At 48.6% G+C, this 21,821-nt stretch overlaps 1 protein-coding gene across 1 annotated transcript in view; it reads left to right on the forward strand.

Moving 5' to 3' along the window:
* SYN3 (synapsin III) overlaps window positions 1-21,821 on the forward strand; it is a 1,181,147-nt gene that overhangs the window by 466,843 nt on the left and 692,483 nt on the right. The window contains exon 5 of the mRNA XM_086953619.1: window positions 12,898-13,054. Coding sequence (XP_086809745.1) covers window positions 12,898-13,054 — 157 coding nt within the window. The remainder of the gene's footprint in view (window positions 1-12,897; window positions 13,055-21,821) is intronic.

Below are 21,821 nucleotides of genomic sequence, written 5' to 3' on the forward strand. Positions count from 1 at the left end.
AAACCTAAAAAGGAAGTGAAATTACAACACAGGACCACCTGAAACAGTCTGGATTGTTGTGGCCCTGGGTTAGGTGCTAGCTCCAACGAACTCAAATAATAAGTTACCACTAGTTCTTCACTGAGTTTGGTGCTCCAAGACATGGAGCTGGTAGACAGGGGTAAGGCAGGTGGTCTCAGAGGCAATATCGGTACTACTAGCTGTAGTTTCTGATAGTACTCTTTCTTGACTGTTGCATGGGGATTACAGTGATGCTGCGAGAATGAGCCAAGAGTGGCAAGAAAAACTTCTGCTTGAAGACGCTGTGGGTGAAGGAAATGGCATGCCTTGAATGCCTTCTAGATGATATATAAATTAAACTGATGAAACGGGTCCTTTCAACCACAAGAGTGAGTGCTTTCTGTGCCTTGACCATGGTGTTACTCGGTACAGAGCAGGAATATCGTCGCAAAAATATCGCCTAACATAAATATCGCTGCAAAAATATCTACAGGAAGAAATATCGATGACAAAAATATCGTCTGACCAAAATATCGACAGACAGGTAAGTAATATCGTTAACATTAATATAGTTGTAATAAATATCGTTTACAAAAACATAGTTTACAATAATATCGTTTTTTAAATAATTATAAGTAATGTAGTGTTTTTAATGATTATTTTTAGTCAAAGTAGTATTTTTAGTAGTATATTATTATTTAATAATGTATTTTCAGTTGAATTTAGTATTAATAGTTCCGTAGCGGGTTGTGGGTTTATAGGGGAGTAGGGTGGGAAGTAATTTAAATATAATGAAATAATACATTAATTAATGTTTTAAATGAATATAAATAGTGTAATAAATAATAGTTAATTAATTTCAATTAGTTAATTGAATCATAATTATGTAATTAATTATGTTAATTTTTTAATTATTTTTAGGTGTGTGTACAGGATTTTTTTAGTGAAAATGTTTTTGGGTAAAGGGGTATTTTTAGGGTTCAGGGTCAGTTTTCAGTTTTTGGGTAAAGGGGTATTTTTAGGGTTCAGGGTCAGTTTTCAGTTTTTGGGTAAAGGGGTATTTTTAGGGTTCAGGGTCAGTTTTCAGTTTTTGGGTAAAGGGGTATTTTTAGGGTTCAGGGTCAGTTTTCAGTTTTTGGGTAAAGGGGTATTTTTAGGGTTCAGGGTCAGTTTTCAGTTTTTGGGTAAAGGGGTATTTTTAGGGTTCAGGGTCAGTTTTTAGTTTTTGGGTAAAGGGGTATTTTTAGGGTTCAGGGTCAGTTTTTAGTTTTTGGGTAAAGGGGTATTTTTTGGGTTCAGGGTCAGTTTTCAGTTTTTGGGTAAAGGGGTATTTTTAGGGTTCAGGGTCAGTTTTCAGTTTTTGGGTAAAGGGGTATTTTTAGGGTTCAGGGTCAGTTTTTAGTTTTTGGGTAAAGGGGTATTTTTTGGGTTCAGGGTCAGTTTTCAGTTTTTGGGTAAAGGGGTTTTTAAATATAATGAAATAATAGATTAATTAATGTTTTAAATAAATATAAATAGTGTAATAAATAATAGTTAATTAATTTTAATTAGTTAATTGAATAATAATTATGTCATTAATTATGTTAATTTTTTAATTAATTTTAGGTGTGTGTACAGGATTTTTTTAGTGAAAATGTTTTTGGGTAAAGGGGTATTTTTAGGGTTCAGGGTCAGTTTTCAGTTTTTGGGTAAAGGGGTATTTTTAGGGTTCAGGGTCAGTTTTGGGTTTTTGGGTAAAGGGGTATTTTAATTATATATATGTATTATTGTTGTTATATAAAGTAATGTGTAAAATTAATTTATATGTCCACATTTATTAAGTTTATAATTAAAAAGTGTAGTAAATTTTTTTGAAATAGTTAAAAAATAAAAGTAATGTAATGTATTTTGTTAATAGTACTTATATTTATTTATTATTTAATGTAATTTTAATTATTTTAAAAAGTCGATATTTTTTACATCTATATTAATTACAACGATATTTTGGAGTCGATATTTATGTACTTACCTGTTTAAGTATAGGGTGTCGATATTTTTGTAAACGATATTTTTGCAACGATATTTATGTCAGCTATATTTTTGTTATCGATATTTTAACACCCTACCGTGTTACTCAACCTGTAATATTACTAAAAGATTCGGTCAGGTTTATTACTCTGCTCCAAACAGATTACACTGCTAAAGATCAGTGCGATTCAAGTTTTCTGGCATAACAAGAACAGGGAGTGTTGCTGCAGAACAAGCTTTCCTAGCCGTAGATTTCGGGCGACTCCACAACATAGTATCCCAAAAATGTAATATTCATGCAGGTTTTCTCCAAAATAAGCAATATGAGATACATAAATGTGGTGAAACACTCTTTTAACACTTCCATCGCCTTTCCATTCTTACATGAAGGTTTTTGGTTGCTATTCTAGACTTCATTCTTTGAATCAAACTGAAATGAATATGAAATCATGAACAGGGACAAACCGACATAGTTAGTGGCTTGCCAATTGCCATGAATGCGAGAAGGGACCGAGATCGGGTGTTAAAAGTGGCTAAATGCTGTCATGGAGACTGCACAGGCCTTGCTGTGGGAGACTTCGGATGAGCCCCGCACGCACAGTGAATATTAGATTTTAGAGAACAATGCAGGGGTCTGTTGGGTGTCTCGTTGCTTTCCCAAACATGGAAGAGAAGCACAGTCTGCCTGAAAGGCTGACCAATCAAAGGCCGCAAGGGGTGACAGGCCCAGGCACGCACCGGTGGGAACACTGTTGTCACCCTGTGATCCGGGTGGCAGAGCGCTGATTGGCCAGCAGAGGCCGGCTGCCAGCCAACCGGATCTGCGCATTTCATGCTGCCGGGGAGATGCGAGCTCAGGCAGGGGAGGGAGCGGCCCTGTAGTAAGATGGCGGGGGAGGAGAGCGAGCGTTTGTCATTAGCGTCGCCTTTGTCAGGCAGGCTCTGCTGAGTCACTGTGAGCAATAGGGGGGGGAGGAAACGGAACACCGAGGACTGTGTTATTCTCAAATTGAAAACACAACATGTTACAAAACGGACGGCGGGAGAGGACACGGACGGCGGGAGGGGGGGCGGGAGGGGACACGGGGGGACGGGAGGGGACACGGACGGCAAAGCACTCACGCAAGCAGGAAATGGGGGGGGAGGAAACAGAACACCGAGGACTGTGTTATTCTCAAATTGAAAACACAACATGTTACAAAACGGACGACGGGAGAGGACACGGACGGCGGGAGGGGACACGGGGGGCGGGAGGGGACACGGACGGCAAAGCACTCACGCAAGCAGGAAAGGGTGCCGGCTCAATGCCGGGACAGATTCGGGGGCGTTCCCGGCTTTTGGCTGACGTCGCGTGACGTCGGCAAAAGCCAAAGAATCTCGGGAACGCCCCCGAATCTGGTCCAGCATTGACGGACAGGCCCCTCGTCCAATGGCTATGCTCCATTTATGGAGCTAGCCAATCGGAGGAGGGGGCGTATCCCGACCCACACACACAACTCAAGAGGTTTTTTGGCGCATGCGCAAAGCGCATGCCAGGCAAAACCTAAAAAGTGCAGGCACTCTATACCGGACAGCACCGGCCAATTTAAAGCACTGGGTATATCCACTGCTTATATAGCCAGAGTAATTTCCTCATTTGTGGTTTGGCACTATATCAGACTATCCTTTTACATGTATGTTACGATTAGGGGTGGGCGGAATTTGCGTAATTGCGTTACCCAAATCTCTGCGAAATGGTAAAAAATCTCAGCGAACACGCTGAAATTCCGCAATGCTTTTTTCCTGTTTGCAATCGCTGTTTGCGTGCTCAGTTGAAATAAGTTGCGAACACGCATTTTGAAAACGCAAACAAGCAAAAGATTTTGCGAAGTCGCGGAACACAGAATTTTGGGCATTTTCGTGTTCTCCGCGGAACGCAAAATTACCCAAATTTCGCAAATTCCGCAAGCGGAACGGAATTTACCACCCAGGCCTAGTTACGATAATGTTACGGTTATTCAAATAGTGCTTATTCACATGGGGTCAGCGTGTACCCCACATATTTTTTCGGTGGTGTTATCACAACCTGGGCAGTGGGGATGAGGAATGGTTGTAGACCGTTTTTTCCACTGACCATTTACTTATGTAAAATTAATTAAAATATTGGTTGCTTTCTCCATTGGCCATTTATTTATGTAAAGTTATTTGAAATATTGATTGCCAGGCAAGTGCATGATGGGACGAAATGCACCAAGCCTACTGTCCTATGTAAGGCACAAGGCAGCCATTGTTACTTACTAAGTGGGTACTGAAGAGATAGCACTGGCAATGGTAGAGTTGTATTGTATTGTATTGTATCTATAATTCTATAGCGCTACTGTCACCCTACGGGTATCCTGGTGCTTTCAGATATCCAGATACTTGGTCTGCTGGTTGATGAGGAAAGAAATGGAAATATAGATCAGAGTTTTGGGAAAAGCCAAGTTTTCAGGCCTTTCCTAAATTCAATTAATGAGAATCTCTGTCTAATCATTTGTGGTACCTTGTTCCATAACTGTGCCCCTACCACACTGAAAGCCCCCCCCCCCCATCCGGGAGCGTTTAAATTTTCTGACTGCCAGCAGACCGGTACCCGAGGACCGGAGCTGTCTCTGAGGGAGATACCAGGAAAATCTTTCCTGTAAAGGGATTGGGCCCATCTCGTGTAAGGCCCTAAACACCTGGCAGAGTGATTTGAATAGAACCCTTTCTCTAATTGGTAGCCAATAGAGCTGCCTCAGTGCGGAGGTGGAAGAAGAGTCACGTCGCAGCCCCAGTGCCAATTTTGCCGCCGCAGACTGGACTCTTTGCAGCCCCTGAAAGATGTACTGTGGGGCTCCTAAATGTAGAGAGTTACAATAGTCCAGTCTGCTCAGCACTATGCTGTTTACTACCATAGCGCGCAATTCCTTTGGCAACATGGGGAGTATTCGACGGAGCAGGCGCGACATTAGCAGTCTTGGATGCCTGCGACTACATCTGGAGGTTTTTGTCAATTAGGACCCCCAGGTTTCGTACTGTATTGGCCGGGGTCAATGGGTCTACCTCCGGAGTGAGTCTCAACTCCAATGGGGAGTAGATAGTCGGCCTTGCAGGGGAACAGTAGACCACTTCAGTTTTTCCGCTATTGAACTGCAGGGAGTTCCTCCTCAGCCAATCCGCGGTGTGGCGCATACACTCTTGGAACTGCTCCAGGGGAACTGCCTATTCTCCTTCTAAAGAGAATGCCAGCTGCGTATCGTCCGCGTAGTTGACTAAGTCAACCCCGAACAATTTGATGATGGAGAACAGCGGCTGTAAATAGGCATTAAAGAGAACAGGGCTAATAGCAGAACCCTGAGGCACCCCATGAGTGACCGGCGTCTTGCAGGAGGTGAAAGGTACCATAGAAACTGTCTGTTCTCTATCTGTCAGATAGGAGCCAAACCATTGCAAGGCTTTACCCCTGACTCCAATATTTTCCAGTCTCTCTAATAGGATTGAGTGGCTTACCGTATCGAACGCGGCCGACATATCGAGAAGTACCAGTACTGCACCATTCCCGTTGTCGGCCCTCATTCGTAGGTTATCCAGCAAAAGTTAATGGGTCTTTCTTGATTGATGCAGCAGGGGGCAGGGTGGAGTAAATTGCAATCGTCTGACGTTGATGGGTTGCAAAACAAAATTTATTTCAGTGGCCAAGTCCATGCCCAGCATTTGGTAGGCATGTTGCTTGGGCTTAGATTTTATTACATAGTTATTGACTTTTAGCAGTAACTGTGGTGATTGAAAAGTGATTGAAAATGAATTGTTTTACTGAACCGCTTCCCAGTTTATTTTATGACAAACGCCCCTCTTTATTCCATTAGAGGGTATCCCTGCTTAAAACTAGGTTATTTTAGTGCCCTGAAAATTAGGGAACAATGTTCTGCTACGTACAAAGTCTACCACATGAGTATGAAAAGCACACCACAACATTCAATTGACACAAGTATGGGGCGTGTGAGCTTCAATGTTATGGTTAGCACAGAAATAAAAAGACCAAAGGAAGATGGAGAGGGGACAAAATAATGAAAGTGGGCAAGTAATATAAAAAGGTCAGGCAAACTAATTAAAGGTTTCTATTGCGGCTTACATGGATGGTTGGGGGTTTAACAGAGGGAGGGGCTGGCTCTCTGGGGCATTAAGAGCCACAGGAAGTTTTGGAATGCTTGTCTTCACCTGTGCAAAAAAAATCCTACTTGCTCACAACTGCCACCACTTCTCATCATTTGTTCAGTTAAATCCCATACCTTTTCTAATTTAGGGTTGAGAGGAGTGAAACTCTACTCAAGCAGAACCACAATCCCTATCAGGGTGAAGGCACAAGCAAACCCTAAATTAACCTGTGCTCAACCCTCCAGTAGCTTTCCACCGAGCAGTCAGGCTTAATTTAGAGGCAATTTGTAAAGTATTTATGCAGCATTCCAAACAGTTATAAAGTTAAGACACAACAAAAGAAAATCCGACACCAACTTAGAAAAATAGAGTACATTTTAATATATAAATCAAGACCAAAATGAAAACAATCCATCAGTAGAACCTGAGACATTCAGTTTAAACGATTTAAGTGAAAATAGAGCCAAAAAGCACAAAGCAACACCTGTCGATATCTGCTTGCGCTAGACTGTGACAAAGTTACAAGTTCAGGCAGACCGCGATGGAGTGCGAGCCGGCTACAAGGACCCAGTTAGGCCCATTGAACCAGAGTACCTTAAATCCTGGTTCAAAGAGTTGCGAAGTCCCTCATCAAGGATGCTTCGTACAGCCAAGACGATGTGAGGTATGGATTGAAGTTGTGTCTCACAGCATTTGTTCAGCGAAGTAGCAACGCTGCGATGCGCGATACATCTTTATCATTGTATGTGTCGATGACGTTTAATCAAGACCAACAGCATGTTACATACAAACGAACCAGCAACTCAATTCCCTTAATTATTACAAGGGCTTGGCTTCATTTCATAATTTTTCTATGTGGTCATTTGTTATCTTTTCGGAAACATTTGAACCTATTTTGTGTGCTCTCTGTATAAATGTAATATTCCTTATTGTTCCCTTTTGTTCTGTTGTTCGTGTGGGACACCCGACACATCATGCTCTTGTATTTAAGAAAATACAATCATTTTCAACACAAATATAATATGACTATTTTTCACTATTGCATCCCGGAACAGTACAATTGTATTCTGCTGTTGAGCTTGTTTTGCATTATTTATTCGTACACATCCCTAATAAGAACCGCTGCTCTTTTGATATTGCAGGCTCATTAGTAGCATTTAAATTACAGCCCCTGGGCATGTGTAGTGCCACTTTACAAGTAAAATTAATTGGCCAATTAGGTGTAAGCCTACCTACTGTGTTTAAAGGAGAAAACACACACACTTCAGCACTGGTTAGCAGTGGTTACGTGCGCAGAGTCCTAAAAGTCAACAAAAACGGGTTCAGAAACCAGGAGGGTGAAGGCAAAAGGTTAGGAGATGGACCTGCAGAAAGGGCTAAGTCCAGCACAGGCCTAGACATTTAATTGCATGTAGAGATGTGGGGTTGCTATTATACCAAAGCATAGATGCTCACAAGTCCTGTATCTGTGTTTATTTACCATTCAACCTTGAGCCTCTTCCACTCATTCAGGAGGTTTTTGGTTGCCTTCCCTTTGAAGGTCTTGCCTAGGCTGGATATTGGGATATAAATGGCTAACAGATCACATTTACACCCAGTGTATTCTTGATGATACATCTCTTGTTTTGTGACACACACAATTTCCAACGGAACAGTTATTTTATAGTCCAAGGGGATGCTGCCATGAAAATGTATGGCTTTGATGCTGCAAATTAATCAATCAATAAAATATTTATAAAGCGCCGCTCTTCACCCCTGAGGGTATCCGGTTGTTGAGGTTTCACTGGTCTTAATCGAAAATCCACGTCTGAAGTCCCTTTCTGAAATCCGCCAGGGAGGATGAGGTTCGTAGGTGGAGGGGCTGGCAATTTCAGGGCTTGGCGGCTGCGTCGAATGTGGGGGGTGTGTGCGTGGGTCAGAGGGGTGGAGCGCAGGTTCCTGGTGGGTTGGAGGAAGTTCACGTGGTGGTTGGTTTATGGTGATCCCTGGTCATGTACGGCTCTGCAGGCGTGTCAGTAGCTTGAACTGGCATTTCTTCTGCACAGGGAGCCAGTGGAGGTTCTTCTTGAGGTGGTGAGGGTGATGTGGGTATATTTGGGGAGGTTGAGGATGAGTCTGGCTGTTGAGTTTTGTATGGTCTGGAGTCTCTTGAGGAGTTAGGTGCTGATACCGGACTAGGCATGTTCCAGTAGTCAAGCCGGCTGGTGACTATGGCCTGGGTGACAGTTGATGGGGATCCATCAGATTTTTTTGAGCATACGGAGGGTGTGGAAGCAGGAGGAGGTGGCGGGAGAGGGCCTTTACAACATGGGCCGAGCCATGCGTGTCATTTTTGTCACATACGGAACAATGCTTGCCTAAACTACTCTTCAGCCTTAACCACACATATACCTTAACCACGCATATGCGTGGTTAAGACAGTCAGTGGTCTAGATCTGCAGATGTGCAGGGAGAGGAACCGGATCAGGAGGGAAGCTCCAGGACACCTGGTATGTGAGTGTGGGGTTGGGTTTGGGGGGGTAGTTTTTAGGGGCTGGGGGTCGGTTTTAGGACTCAGGGCTGGGATGGTCGAGGTCATTTTTTGGCAGGGGGCAGGGAATTAGGGCTCAGAGCGTGGGGTCGGGTTGTTTTAGGGGCTGGGGCTGGCATTTAGGGCTTGAGGGCAATTCTCCGGGGTGGGGCGTCGGCTTTAGGGCTCAGAGCAGGGGGCTAGGGTTGGGTTGTTTTTTGGCAGGGGCTGGGGTTTTAGGCCTCAGGACGGGGGGAGGGGAAGGGACAGTTTTCAGGGCTGGGGGCAGTTTTAGGGCTCAAGGCGGGGGGATGGGGTTGGGGGGAGTTTTTTGTGCTGGGGCAATTGTCAGGGCTCAGGGTGAGGAGACAGGGGTAGTTTTAAGGCTGGGGTGGGTGGATTGCAGGGCTGGAATATCAGGTCTTAGGGCGGATGGGCTTTGCTGTGCAATTTACCATGCACATCACTTTAGCAATCATGCCTTTACAACGAAAATCATTGTAGAGGCATGTGTGGTAAAGGCATGTCTGGTAAAGACGTGGTTATGGTTCAGACCGTGTTATTTAAGCATGCGTGGTTGTATCATACAACCCGAGGAGGCAACTGCATTGTTTTAGCACTTCATTGTGAGTTTACTGTCAAGGATGATGCTGAGGTTGCAGGCGTGGTCTGTTGGTGTGGGGGTTGGGTTCGAGCTCGGATGGCGCCAGCTGTTGTCTCACGGGGAGGTGTTCTTCCTGTAGATCAGAACCTCCGTCTTGTCCGTGTTGAGCTTCACGCAGTTGGTCCTCATCAAGGGCCCAATGTAGGTGCCATAATACCGGTCGAAACGGCCGAATTCGGCCGTTTCCGACCGGTATTATGGTTTTCAGATGTAGGGCATGCATTTACTGAATCGGTATTTTACCGATTCTGTATTTACCGATTCGGTAAAATGACTGAATCGGTAAATACAGACTCAGTAAAATACCGATTCTGTAAATGCAGATGTAGCTGGCACATGTCAGAGTGCCACAGGGCTTTAGGAATTGGTATTTTACCACCAAATCCAATTGGGTGGTAAAATACCGAATGCAGGTGTGCATGCACATCTGTGCATGCACACCTGTGCCATGTGACACACAGACATGCCCATAGGGCATGTATGTGTGCCACAAGGCACACAAGCCTGTAATTGGGGTGCTAGAGGGTGTCAAAGTGACACCCCCTGCACCCTTGCAAGAATAGGTAATTACAGAATCGGTAAATACCGATTCGGTATTCCACATTGATTCCTATGGGCTTCAAGGCCCATAGGAACCAATGGGGGATACCGATTCGGTATTTACAGAATCTGTAAATACCGAATCTTACAGCTTCGGTATTTACCGATTCAGAATTACCTACATTTCCCCCCCTCTAATTTACCACTTCTTAAATACCGAATCGGTATGATTCGGTATTTTAGAAGTGGTAAATTAGATTCACCTACATCGGGCCCCAAGTCTGTTGCCACTTGTCATGGCGTTGCAGAAGTTTATTCTAGTGGTGGAGGGGTCTTCTGTGGGCAAGAGGATAAGTTGTGTGTCATCTGCGTAGAATATAATGTTGAGTCCGTGGCTTCTGACGATGTCCACAAGGGGTGTCATGTAGGTGTTGAACATTTTGGTGCTGAGGGATAATTCTTGAGGTGCGCTGCAGATGATTGTCTTGCGTTCTGAGGTGAAGGGTGGTAGGTGGATTCTCTGAGTTCTACCCATGAAAAAATATACAATCCATTTTAAGGCGTTCCCCTGGATGCCGATGTTGTTGTCTAATGATAAGGGTGTGATGGGATAAGATGTTGAATGCCACTGAGAGGTTTAGAAGGATCAAAGCTGCTGTTTTATTGTGGTTGAGGAGGGATATGATGTCAGTGGCAGTGATCAGGGCGGTCTCGGTGCTATTCTTGGCCTGAAGGCCTGATTGGGAGGAGTCGAGCAGGTTGTTTTTTTCTAGGTTTTTGCTGAGCTGGTGGTTGGTGGACTTCTCGAGGATTTTGGCGAGCTACGTAAGCAGTGAGATGGGGTGGTAATTTATGAGTTTGTTAGGGTCGGCAAAGAGTTTCTTCAGGGAGGGTCTCACCTCAGACTGTTTCTATCTTTCAAGGATGGCCTCCATGGTGATGGAGGTGTTGAGGATGATGGTGAGTTCCACACGGATTTCTTTGGTTCCAAGGTTTAAGTAAAGGTGGGGGCAGGGGTCCATGGGTGCTCCAGAGCTGGATGGAGGACATGATGGCAGTAGTGGTCTGTGTGGTGATTGGATTCCATGTAGTGATCAAGTGAGTGGCGTCATTGGGAGGGTGGAGGTTGTTGAAGGCGAAGTCGATGGGTTGGGGGTCGAAGTTCTTGTAGATGTTAACTATCTTGCTGTGGAAGTAGTCCAACAGGGTGTTGCAGAGTTCTTGGGAAGAGTGGAGTGGGTTATTGGTGGCTGACGGGCAGGAGAACTCCCTGACTACATGAAAGAGTTCCTTTGTGCAGTTGCCACTTGTTTCAAAGCGGTCTGTGAGAGCATCTCCTTTTGTGTCCTTGATGCGTTGGTGGTTCATGTGATACTTGATAAGGGGGGATTTTAGGGTGGTTCAGTCAGTGTGGTCTTTGTTGTTGTACCATTGTTTCTCAAGTCGTTTGCAGCTGCGCTTGATGGTGCTGACTTCTGGTGTATACCAGCTGGCTTGTCATGAGGCTCTGCAGATTTTGTCTGGCTTCATGGGAGTGAATCTGTTGGCACATTTGGTGAACAAGTCAGAGAAATTCTGGACGGTCTGCTCCATGTTGGACACTGCGCTGGACTGGATGGTGTTGAAACCATGCATTCACTGGGTCTCAGTTACTTGGTTCCAGCTGTGGTGAGAGGCAATAGGGGGCTAGGTGGTGATACCCTGGGAACCTGTGATGGTGAAATGGACGATGGCGTGGTCGATCCAGGTGAGTTCGGTGTCATGCCTGTACTTGACTGTTGCTGGATGGGTCTAGATTGTGTCATGCGTGGTGTGTGGGGTCTGTGATCAGTTGGGTGAGGCCAATGCTTTCCAGGAGATTGGTGGAGTTGGCATTATTGTTGGGGTTCATCAAGGTGAAAGATGCGGTCACCTGGTAGGATGTAGTGCTTGGAGTCGAAGGCTAGCAGGACGGTGAATGCGGCGTTGGTGTTGCAGAATGCAGGTCGCGGTCCTGGGTGTGTAGACAAGAATACCTCTGATGGTTGTCCTGGAGTCAGTTAGGAGTTGGAAGTTCAGGTGTTCAATGGTTGTGTGGTGTCATCTTTAGTGATGGTGCATCGGATAGTTTCCTAGTGGATAATAGCAATGACTCCTCCATGTTTGTAGGATGGGTCCTGATGTATCATCTTCTAGGGCCCGATTCACAGAATGAACTTAAGACTCAGTCCTAAAATTACTACTATTTTGGTATTTACAGAATGCACTTACTACTTTTGGCATTCACAGAATGAACTTACTACTTTTGGTAGTCACAGAAGTTATGATTTTGTCTTAAAACAGACTTAAGACAGACTTAAGTTAGGATTTTGTCTTAAGTCTGTCTTAAGTCTGTTTTAAGACAAAATCCTTACTTCTGTGAATACCAAAAGTAGTAAGTTCATTCTGTGAATGTTAAAAGTAGTAAGTGCATTCTGTGAATACCAAAATAGTAGTACGTTTAGGATTGAGTCTTAAGTTCATTCTGTGAATCAGGCCCGTAGTCATCAGGCATTGTGGTGGTAATGATGGGGATGATGAGGGGTTGAGCCAGGTCTCATGATGAAGATCACATCGGGTTGAGGGTGGTGATGGTATCCCATATTTCTGTGACGAGTTTGCAGAGGGACCTGGTGTTGAGCAGAATGTACTGGATTAATTCCGGGGTCTTTGAGGTCCAGTGGGTGGGTGTGGGGCGAAGGTTATTGTGCGAATCGGTGGTCCTGCGTTGCAGGCAAAGCAGCAGTGGCAGCAGGCGAATGGTCCTTCCATGGATCGGGGAGATTAAGTAGGTCCTGGGAGGGGCGATGGGTGGCGGGAAGCGGTAGCAGGGCACGGAAAAGGCAACAGGTGCAGCATAGGAGACACACAAAGTACTGCGCAGAACTAAATGGGCACAAATACAACAAAACTAACCGAACAGAAAAGTTACATATATGTTCTTATGTAGAGTGTTTCTGTGCTTCTTAAATGTATATGCTCTCCTCTTGTCTCCACCCAACAGGTCCTTCAAGCCAGACTTTGTGCTCATCAGACAGCATGCCTACAGCATGACCCTGGGAGAAGACTTTCGCAGCCTCGTCATCGGGATGCAGTATGGTGGCATCCCCAGTGTCAACTCGCTGTACTCCATCTACAACTTCTGCAGCAAGCCCTGGGTGGTAGGTGGCTTTTATAATCCTAGCACTTTCAAGGGATCTGGGGAATGGCATTGAGGTAGCCAGAACTGTGGAGATCATGGAAGAATTTGACTATTCAGTATTGTTTACCAGGGAACATTGAACAAGGGCATCATTTGAACCTGCATGTTGGTATTGTGCTGGATTTGAGAAGTCTCATGCTTAGTCAGTCCGAAAGGCTCCTTGGATCTATTGGTTTATTTACCTCAGATCCAAAGCCCCTCAGATCTCGCTAATGTTATCTTCTGGTCCTTCCGACCTCGAACCTTCTTTGTATTAGTTAGCAGGAGCAAAAAAGCAATTCTTTTTTTTTTTTTTTAGTTTTTAATCTCTTGCCTAATCTTCATCCGTGGTGCTGAGACTTAACTATCTTCATCATTAACTATCCAAGTGGGATTAACGGAGTTTATCATGAACAATAATGCAACCAAGGATTTGGTTCAAATATTTAAGACCCTCCCACTTGTTGAGCAAAGTCAGCTTCAGACTCAGATGCAAAGGCAGTGGGACTCTTCTTCTGGGGCGACCTTAAGGCAACCGACGAGAGAAGGAAGCAGATTTATCTGCCGATGTGAAAGGTAATAATAATAATAAATAATAATAGTTCATTTGTAGAGCGCCTGGCTACCCCAAAAGGTGTGTCCCCGCGCTAGAAGCACATCAGCAAGAAAGATTGAAGACTGCTGAGCTAATGTTTGTACAGCCAAGTTTTCAGTCCTCTGCAAAAGGTTGGTTCAGATTTCTCAGCGCGTAGCCAGAGAGGGAGAGTATTCTAATTCTTGACCACGAGGAAGCCAAAGGATCGACCGCCCATCCTAGCTTTACTGATCCTGGGGACCTTAAATAAATGTGCTCCTGTCAATCGTAACTAGCGACTGGGATTGTACGGGGTGAGGAAGTAATGTAGCTAGCTGGGGCCTTTCCCCTGTAGGCTCTTGTGACAGAAACACATGGCTTTAAAGAGAACTCTTTTCTCAATAGGCAGCCAGTGGAGGGAGTCTAGAGCTTTTGTCGTGGAAGCACAACTAGGAAGGTTTATAACAAGGCATGCCGCTGCTTTTTAATGCGTTGGAGGCGTATCATGCAGTCCTTTGGCGCAGCCAGATATAAAACATTTCCATAATCAAGTTGTAAGGTCAACAACGTGTGGACTATGGTTTGCCTGGCTGATATCGGAAGAAAGTCTAGGGTTTTCTTTAGCATCTTCAAGGTGCTAAAACATCTCCCTGCCACCTTTCTGGTTTTGGACTCGAATGAGAGTTTAGGATCTAGCCATACTCTTAGATTTTTAACCTCAGATTTATGCTCAGGGATAGGCCCAAGTTTTTGAGGCCAACAGGCTGTATGCCAGATGGAGGGGTGTTTTCCAAAGATCATGACCTCTGTCTTACTCCCATTCAATTTAGGACAGTTGTTGGGCATCCTTGAGGCCAGATCATTGAGACATGAAGAGAATTGTAGTGCTGATTCGCCCGCATCTTGTGCCAAGGTCACCACAAGCTGTGTGTCATCAGCATGGCGATTTTGTAGTTGTCCATAGTCTTAGCCAGAGGTCCAATATACAAGTTGAAAAGGGTGGGACTCAAAATAGATCCCTGTGGGACCCCTTGATGAAGTGGTAGGGTTTTGGAGCTATGGGGGTTTTGGAAGCTCTGATCTTTCAGGAAGGACCGCATTCACTGTAGTGCCACCCCGTCCAGACCGCACACCCTTAGACGTTTAAGGAGAAACTTGTGGGATACTGTGTTGAAGGTGGCACTTAGGTCGAGTTGTTGGTACTGCCTGTTTGGTCGGCCCCATGGCCGACTAAACAGTCAGTACCCACAACAGTGGGCAAGCCAGTCCCCCTCCCACCCTCAGCAGGACCGCCCACCCGCCCGACCCCAACCAGGCACTTCTGCTCTCTCGCAGTGCGAGAAGCAGAAACATAAAATGGTATTTTTTACCATTTATGTTTCTGCCTTCTCTCACTGCGAGAAAGCAGTGGGGCGACGGCCCCACGCCACAGTGGGGGAGCGGCCACTGAACCTTGCCCAACTGGCAACAATCTTGAGCCCATGGGTTGTGTCTCCAGCTGTCTCTGGATTTAGAAATTCCCTGATGACTATAGTTTTCGTCTAAAAAACTAAAAGGGCCCATTGAACATGTCTTTGCATATCACAGCTGTCACGAAGCTCGACATACGCCTTTTAAGCCATCTCAGAAGTGTTGGGCTTTAGTAGAGCATCACAATGACGAACCATCTCTGAATCAAGATTCCTTCTATAAACGCATCTTTCCCATGTCACCCGGACCACTGCTTTGAAACCTTCATAAACATCTTCCCAGATAATAGGTGGTGGCAAGAATGTTGCTGCCCTCCTGTTTACAGGGAGCAGGTGATGGGGTGGTGTGACATCACTGCTCGTGGATCATCATACCTGCAAGAATCTAATGAAATGGGTATCGTTGATTAAGGAGGTTCCCACCGGACAGGCCCCAATGTACCTTGCAAACTAACACCTGAGATAAATCGGAGTAGAATCAGACCACAACCAGTCAATGGAGAAAGAACACCCTTGTTGCATTAATAGTGGATCCACGAGCACTTTAATTTGGCCCAACTATTATACATTTTGGGCCTCATTTACAAGAAATTATGCGTTGGCACATGTGCTTCAGTTTCCTTGCGCCGCTACCAAATGTCCTTGCGACACTATGGATGCGCTGTACTTACAATACAGGGATCCATATTGCAAGGATTACAAGATGTGTCAGAAATTCTGACACATCCTTTGGCGCAAAAGTGATGCATTGCTGGAGTTGGTCGTAAAACTGACGCAATTTCAGCAATGTGTCAGAACACAGAGGGGAGTCCCATGTTAAAAGACCTGTGTCATTCCTTACGCTGGGTCTGACCAGGCATAAGGATTTTGACACAGTGAAGTCTTAGAGCAGGGGTCCCCAAACCGGTCCTGGAGGGCCGGATCCATGCCAGATTTTTAAAATAACTACATGTATCTCTGTTGGACAGGCCACATGAAGGGCCCGCTCCCCCTCTGCCCGACCAGGCCCGAGCCCGGTCCCCCAAGTGTCACACACCACCACTTCACGTTTTCCGTCCCCTCCGGGACCCCTGCCTCGGAACATATCGACCTCGTGGGCCCGATCTACTACTGGCCCGCGCGCCCGACCTGGGCGCCATCTTGGACACTGCACCACGAGGCCGCGTGGCCTCCGATCGACCCTAACCCTGGGCCTGGCCAGGCCTCAGACATCCCGGCACCACCATCCACCCAGGAGGTGAGCGGACTACTTGGCAGGTCAATGGGAGAAAGAGGTGTCGATGGCTCTCCCCCGCCAGGTACCGCTCGCCCCCAGCCTCCCCGGGCGCTGGCTCCACCCCCCTGCTGGGTGTCTGGACTCCCTCATCCTGGACCCCCCGACCTCCAAGTGCGAGGGTCCGGACATCAAAGGGCACCAGCCCTATAACTGAGGCAGCTCCAGAGCAGGAAGGCAGTTGTATCCTGGAGTCGAGAGACGCAGAGAAGAACTCACCCTTGTCGGACTACCGGCGCTGCCGTAGCCCCTCCTTGTGAACTATCGTCTTGCCTGCTGGCGTTGCCGTAACCTCCGGAAACCTTCATCGTCGTCGGGACCTCCTGGCGTGGCCGCGGACCGTTTGTACCTCCATCTTCATCGGGACCTGCTGGCTCCGCCGCGGACCGTCGCTACCTTCAACCATCTCGGGACCTGCCGGCTCCGCCGCGGCCCGATCATCTAGAACGCCGAGCTCGAGGATTGAGAGCTACCCATCTACCCACCTGGTAACAAGACTGTCCCGCTACCCCTTTCCCCACCAGAGACCCGAACCGAGGGGACCCCTGAGTCCAGACCTCCTTGTATCATTTAACCGTACTCGAAGAATTGCTGATAAAGTATCGTTCAACCTTATCCTTGTGTGGTGTCCGTCTGTGGGGGGGAAGTTACTTGTCTGTACGATCGCTGGAGACGGCTCTCCCTGGAGACCTCTCCCCTTATACTCGGCCGACCCTCCCGGTCCGTCTAACAATCTCAATGGGGATATCCGAAAAATCTGGCATGGATCCGGCCCTCCAGGACCGGTTTGGAGACCCCTGTCTTAGAGTGACGTAGTGAAATGTTGTAAATTGCAGTGCGTCAGTTCTACGTGGCTTTTTTGCATGGGAACGCATGCCCTGCATGCATTATTCCAGGTGCTGGTATAATGTGGCACAGGTCTGTACAAACTGACGCATTGAACCCAGTGCGTCAGTTTGTAAATATGGCGCACTGATTGTGCTGCCATTGCATAAAAAAATGTGATACAGTGGCAGCTTAAGGGGCTCATAAACAAGGCCTCAATGCTTTTGTTGGACCTAAGCATATGTGTGAATGATTGGATCTACATTAACATAAATTTGATAATCGGGTTATTAGAAATGCCCTCAATGTCTATGGTAAAGCCAAATGACAGAAGTAAATTTTCAGCTTCTGGTCTATGCTAGGGTTTGATGGATTGCAGGAGTGTTTCCTTCTTCATTTGTAGGATTGTTAACATTAGAAAAAGGTTGGTCTGAGTAGGTGGAAAAACATTGCCTTCCCATTGAAAGCTGGATCGGGACCTGGTGCAGGGGCAATGTTGCTAAGTTCTCCTTGAGCCCCACACTTTTCAACATCTACATGGCCCCGCTTACAGCTATTGTCAGGAGCCACGGACTCAACATTGTTTCCTATGCCGATGACACCCAGCTGTTTCTCTCCCTCACCAACTAGCCACCATCACCAAAAACAACTTTCACAATGGGATGAAGGACATCGCCACCTGGATGAGAGATGCTCAACTCGGACAAGACATAAGTCCTCATCCAGACCACGCACGAAACCTTGGCGTCATACTTGAATCTTAGCTCACCATGAACCACCAGATAACGCAGTCACCTCATCATGCTTCCACACTCTTCACCTGTTTTGGAAGACCTTCCGATGGATCCCCACTGAGGCCAGGAAAACACTCACCCACGCACTCATCAGCAGCAGGCTTGACTATGACAACACACTCTACGTCGGCACCACCCAGAACCTCCTCAGGAAACTTCAGAACGTCCAGAACGCCGCAGCCAGACTGGTTCTCAACATCCCGCGCCGCAGCCACATATCCGAATACCTACAAGAACTCCACTGGCTCCCGGTCAACAAAAGAGTCACCTTTAAGCTCCTCTTTCTCGTCTACAAAGCCCTCCATGACACCAGACCAGCAAACCTGAATCAATCAATCAATCAATCAATCAAAGACATTTATATCGCGCACTACTCACTCGGAGGGTCTCAAGGCGCTTGGGGAGGGGGGGTCCGCTACTGCTCGAACAGCCAGGTCTTGAGCAGCTTCCTGAAGGCGAGGTGGTCTTGGGTCTTGGTCTTGGGTCAGGCGGAGGGGGGTCGGGAGGGAGTTCCAGGTCTTGGCGGCCAGGTAGGAGAAGGACCTTCCTCCTGTTGTGGCTCTTCGGATGCGGGGGACGGCGGCGAGGGCGTGGCTGGTCGATCGGAGCTGGCGTGTGGGAGTGTAGAAGTTGATGCGGTTGTTGAGGTATCTCGGGCCTTGGTTGTGTAGGGCTTTGTGTGCGTGGGTGAGGAGACAGAAGGTGATTCTCTTGTTGACCGGGAGCCAGTGCAGATCTCTCAGATGTCCGGAGATGTGGCTGTGTCGGGGGATGTCGAGGATGAGTCTGGCTGAGGCGTTCTGGATTCGCTGGAGTCTCTTCTGGAGCTTGGCGGTGGTTCCGGCGTAGAGGGCGTTGCCATAGTCCAGTCGGCTGGTGACGAGGGCCTGGGTGACCGTCTTCCTGGTCTCGGTGGGGATCCACCGGAGGATCTTACGTAGCATGCGCAGGATATTGAAGCAGGACGAGGAGACGGCGTTGACTTGTCTGGTCATGGAGAGGGAGGAGTCCAGGATGAAGCCCAGATTGCGTGCGTAGTCTGTCGGTTTGGGTGCGGTGCCCAGGGCGGGGGGCCACCAGGAGTCGTCCCAGGCGGAGGGCGAGGAGCCCAGGATGAGAACTTCCGTCTTGTCTGAGTTCAGTTTCAGGCGGCTGGTCATCATCCACTCGGCTACGTCTTGCATCCCTTCGTGAAGGTTGGTTCTGGCGGTGGTGGGGTCGTTGGTGAGGGAGAGGATCAGCTGTGTGTCGTCGGCGTAGGAGATGATGTTGAGGTTGTGTTGGCGTGCGATGGCCGCAAGGGGTCTCATGTAGACATTGAAGAGGGTGGGGCTGAGCGAGGAGCCCTGAGGTACGCCGCAGATGACTTCAGTGGCCTCTGACCTGAACGGGGGTAGGCGGACTCTCTGTGTCCTTCCAGCGAGGAAAGAGATGATCCATTCTAGTGCCTTCTCCTGGATTCCGACGTTGCACTAGGGTGCGGTGGCAGACAGTGTCGAATGCTGCGGAGAGGTCTAGGAGGATGAGGGCCGCTGTTTCTCCGTTGTCGAGCAGGGCTCGGATGTCATCGGTGGCAGCGATGAGGGCGGTCTCGGTGCTGTGGTTGGCCCTGAAGCCCGACTGTGAGGGGTCGAGGGATCCATTCGTCTCGAGGAAGGCGGCCAGTTGCTTGTTGACGGTCTTCTCGATGACTTTGGCTGGAAACGGGAGGAGCGAGATGGGGCGATAGTTTTTGAGTTCGGTGGGGTCCGCTGTTGGTTTCTTTAGTAGAGCGCTGAGTTCGACGTTCTTCCAGCTCTCAGGGAAGGTGGCGGTGTCGAAGGAGTTGTTGATGATGTCCCGCAGGTGGGGTGCGATGACAGCGTCGGCCTTGTTGAAGACGTGGTGAGGGCAGGGGTCGGTAGGGGATCCGGAGTGGATGGAGTTCATCGTGCGGATGGTGTCTTCGGTGCTGATCGGGGTCCAGGCGCTGAGGGTGGTGGTGGGGGGCGTTGGTACGGTCGTGGGGAGCGTTGTTTGTGTGCTGAAGCTGTTGTGTATGTCAGCGATCTTGTTGTGGAAGTAGGAGGCGAGGGAGTTGCAGAGGTCTTGCGATGGTGTGATGTCGTTGTTTCCGGCGTTGGGGTTGGAGAGCTCTTTCACGATGTTGAAGGGTTCCTTGCTGTTGTGTGCGTTGTTGTCCAGCCGCTCCTTGAATGCTGTTTTCTTGGTGGCATGGATCAGTTGATGGTGCTTTCGGGTGGCGAGCTTGAGGGTGGTCATGTTGTCCGGTGTTGGGTCTCTTCTCCAGGCTCTCTCGAGGGCTCAGCAGTTCTTCTTGGAGCTCTTGAGTTTGTCGGTGAACCATGGGGTCTTCTTGCTGCCGGGTCTGCTGGGCGGAGTCCTCAGTGGGGCGAGGTCGTCTGCGCAGATGCTGATCCACTTCGTGAGGTTGTCGGCGGCCTGGCTGGGGTTCGCTGAGCTGGCGGGAGGGTGCTGGCTCAGGGATGCGGCGAGCTGGTCGGCCGTGATCTTGTTCCAGCTTCTTCGTGCAACCTGTTGCTGGTGGTGGTGGATCGTGGTCCTTCTGAAGCTGAAGTGGACGCAGCTGTGGTCCGTCCAGTGCAGTCCGGTGGCGTGGCTGAAGGCGATGTCCTTGCTGGATGAGAAGACGGAGTTGAGTGTGTGTCTGGCGTAGTGGGTGGGGGTGGTCACCAGCTGCTTGAGTCCGAGGTTGTCGAGCAGGGTGGTGGTGTTGTGGTCGTTGTTGTTTTCCAGGTGGAAGTTGAGGTCCCCGAGGAGGATGTAGTCAGCGGAGGGGAGGGCGTGTGGGCTGATGAAGTCGGCAATGTCTTCGCTGAATTGTGTGCGTGGTCCCGGGGGTCTGTAGATGAGAGTGCCTCTGAGGGTGGTCTTGGGGTCGGTGTGGATCTGGAAGTGCAGGTGCTCGGCGGTTGTCAGGGTGTCGTCGGTGTTGGTCGTGATGCGGATGGAGTTCCTGTGGATGATGGCGATGCCTCCTCCCGTCTGGTTGGCGCGGCCTCTCCGGGTGATCTTGTAGTCCTTCGGGATGGCGATGGCGATGTCGGGTGCTGAGGAGGCGTTCATCCAGGTTTCCGTGAGGAAGGCAACGTCTGGCGATGTGGTGTCGAGGAGGTTCCAGAGTTCGATGGCGTGTCTGTGGACGGAGCGGGTGTTGAGCAGGATGCACTTCAGGTGGTTGCTGCTGGTGTTCGGTTTGGTGGGTGCTGGTGTAGTGCAGGTCCGGATGCAGGTGAAGTTGTAGGAGTGACAGCTGAAGGGTCCGTGGGTGCGTATCGGGGTGGCTCGGTAGCATCCCGGGATTCGGCCGGTGTTGAGTGCGTTGAGGGTGGCGGCGTCGTACGTCCGGCGGGTGGGCTGTGGTCTGCGAGGGCCAGGGGTCCTGGCACTGGGCGCGGTCCAGGCGCGGAAGGGGCATAGGCGGGCTTACCTTTGGCGCACCTTCGGCGCTCATTCGGTGCTCCCGCTTTGCGCGTCCGCTGCGCGGTCGCTCTGGGGGCGTCATAAGAAGGGGGACGGGAGGGCGGGTCAGCTGGGCGGCCAATAAGCTGGTGGTGGGCGGGGCCGCAGGGGGGCAGCGGCGCGAAAACTGGCGGGCGGGCGGCTCAGCTGTGGCTGGGCCGCTCGGGTGGCAGGGGGGGCATCGGCGGCGGTGGCAAGGAGCTGGGCAGGCAGGCACTGGCGTAGGCAGGTGCAGGAGGCAGCAGGAGCAAGGGGGTGACCCGGCCTGGTGAGAGGCGCAGTGGTCACTCCCGAGCACACCTGGCTGTCCCCTTAAGAAGGGGGACGGG

The sequence above is a fragment of the Lissotriton vulgaris genome, chromosome 1_2 (genome assembly GCF_964263255.1).
Source record: "Lissotriton vulgaris chromosome 1_2, aLisVul1.2, whole genome shotgun sequence".
NCBI classification, from domain to species: Eukaryota; Metazoa; Chordata; class Amphibia; order Caudata; family Salamandridae; genus Lissotriton; species Lissotriton vulgaris.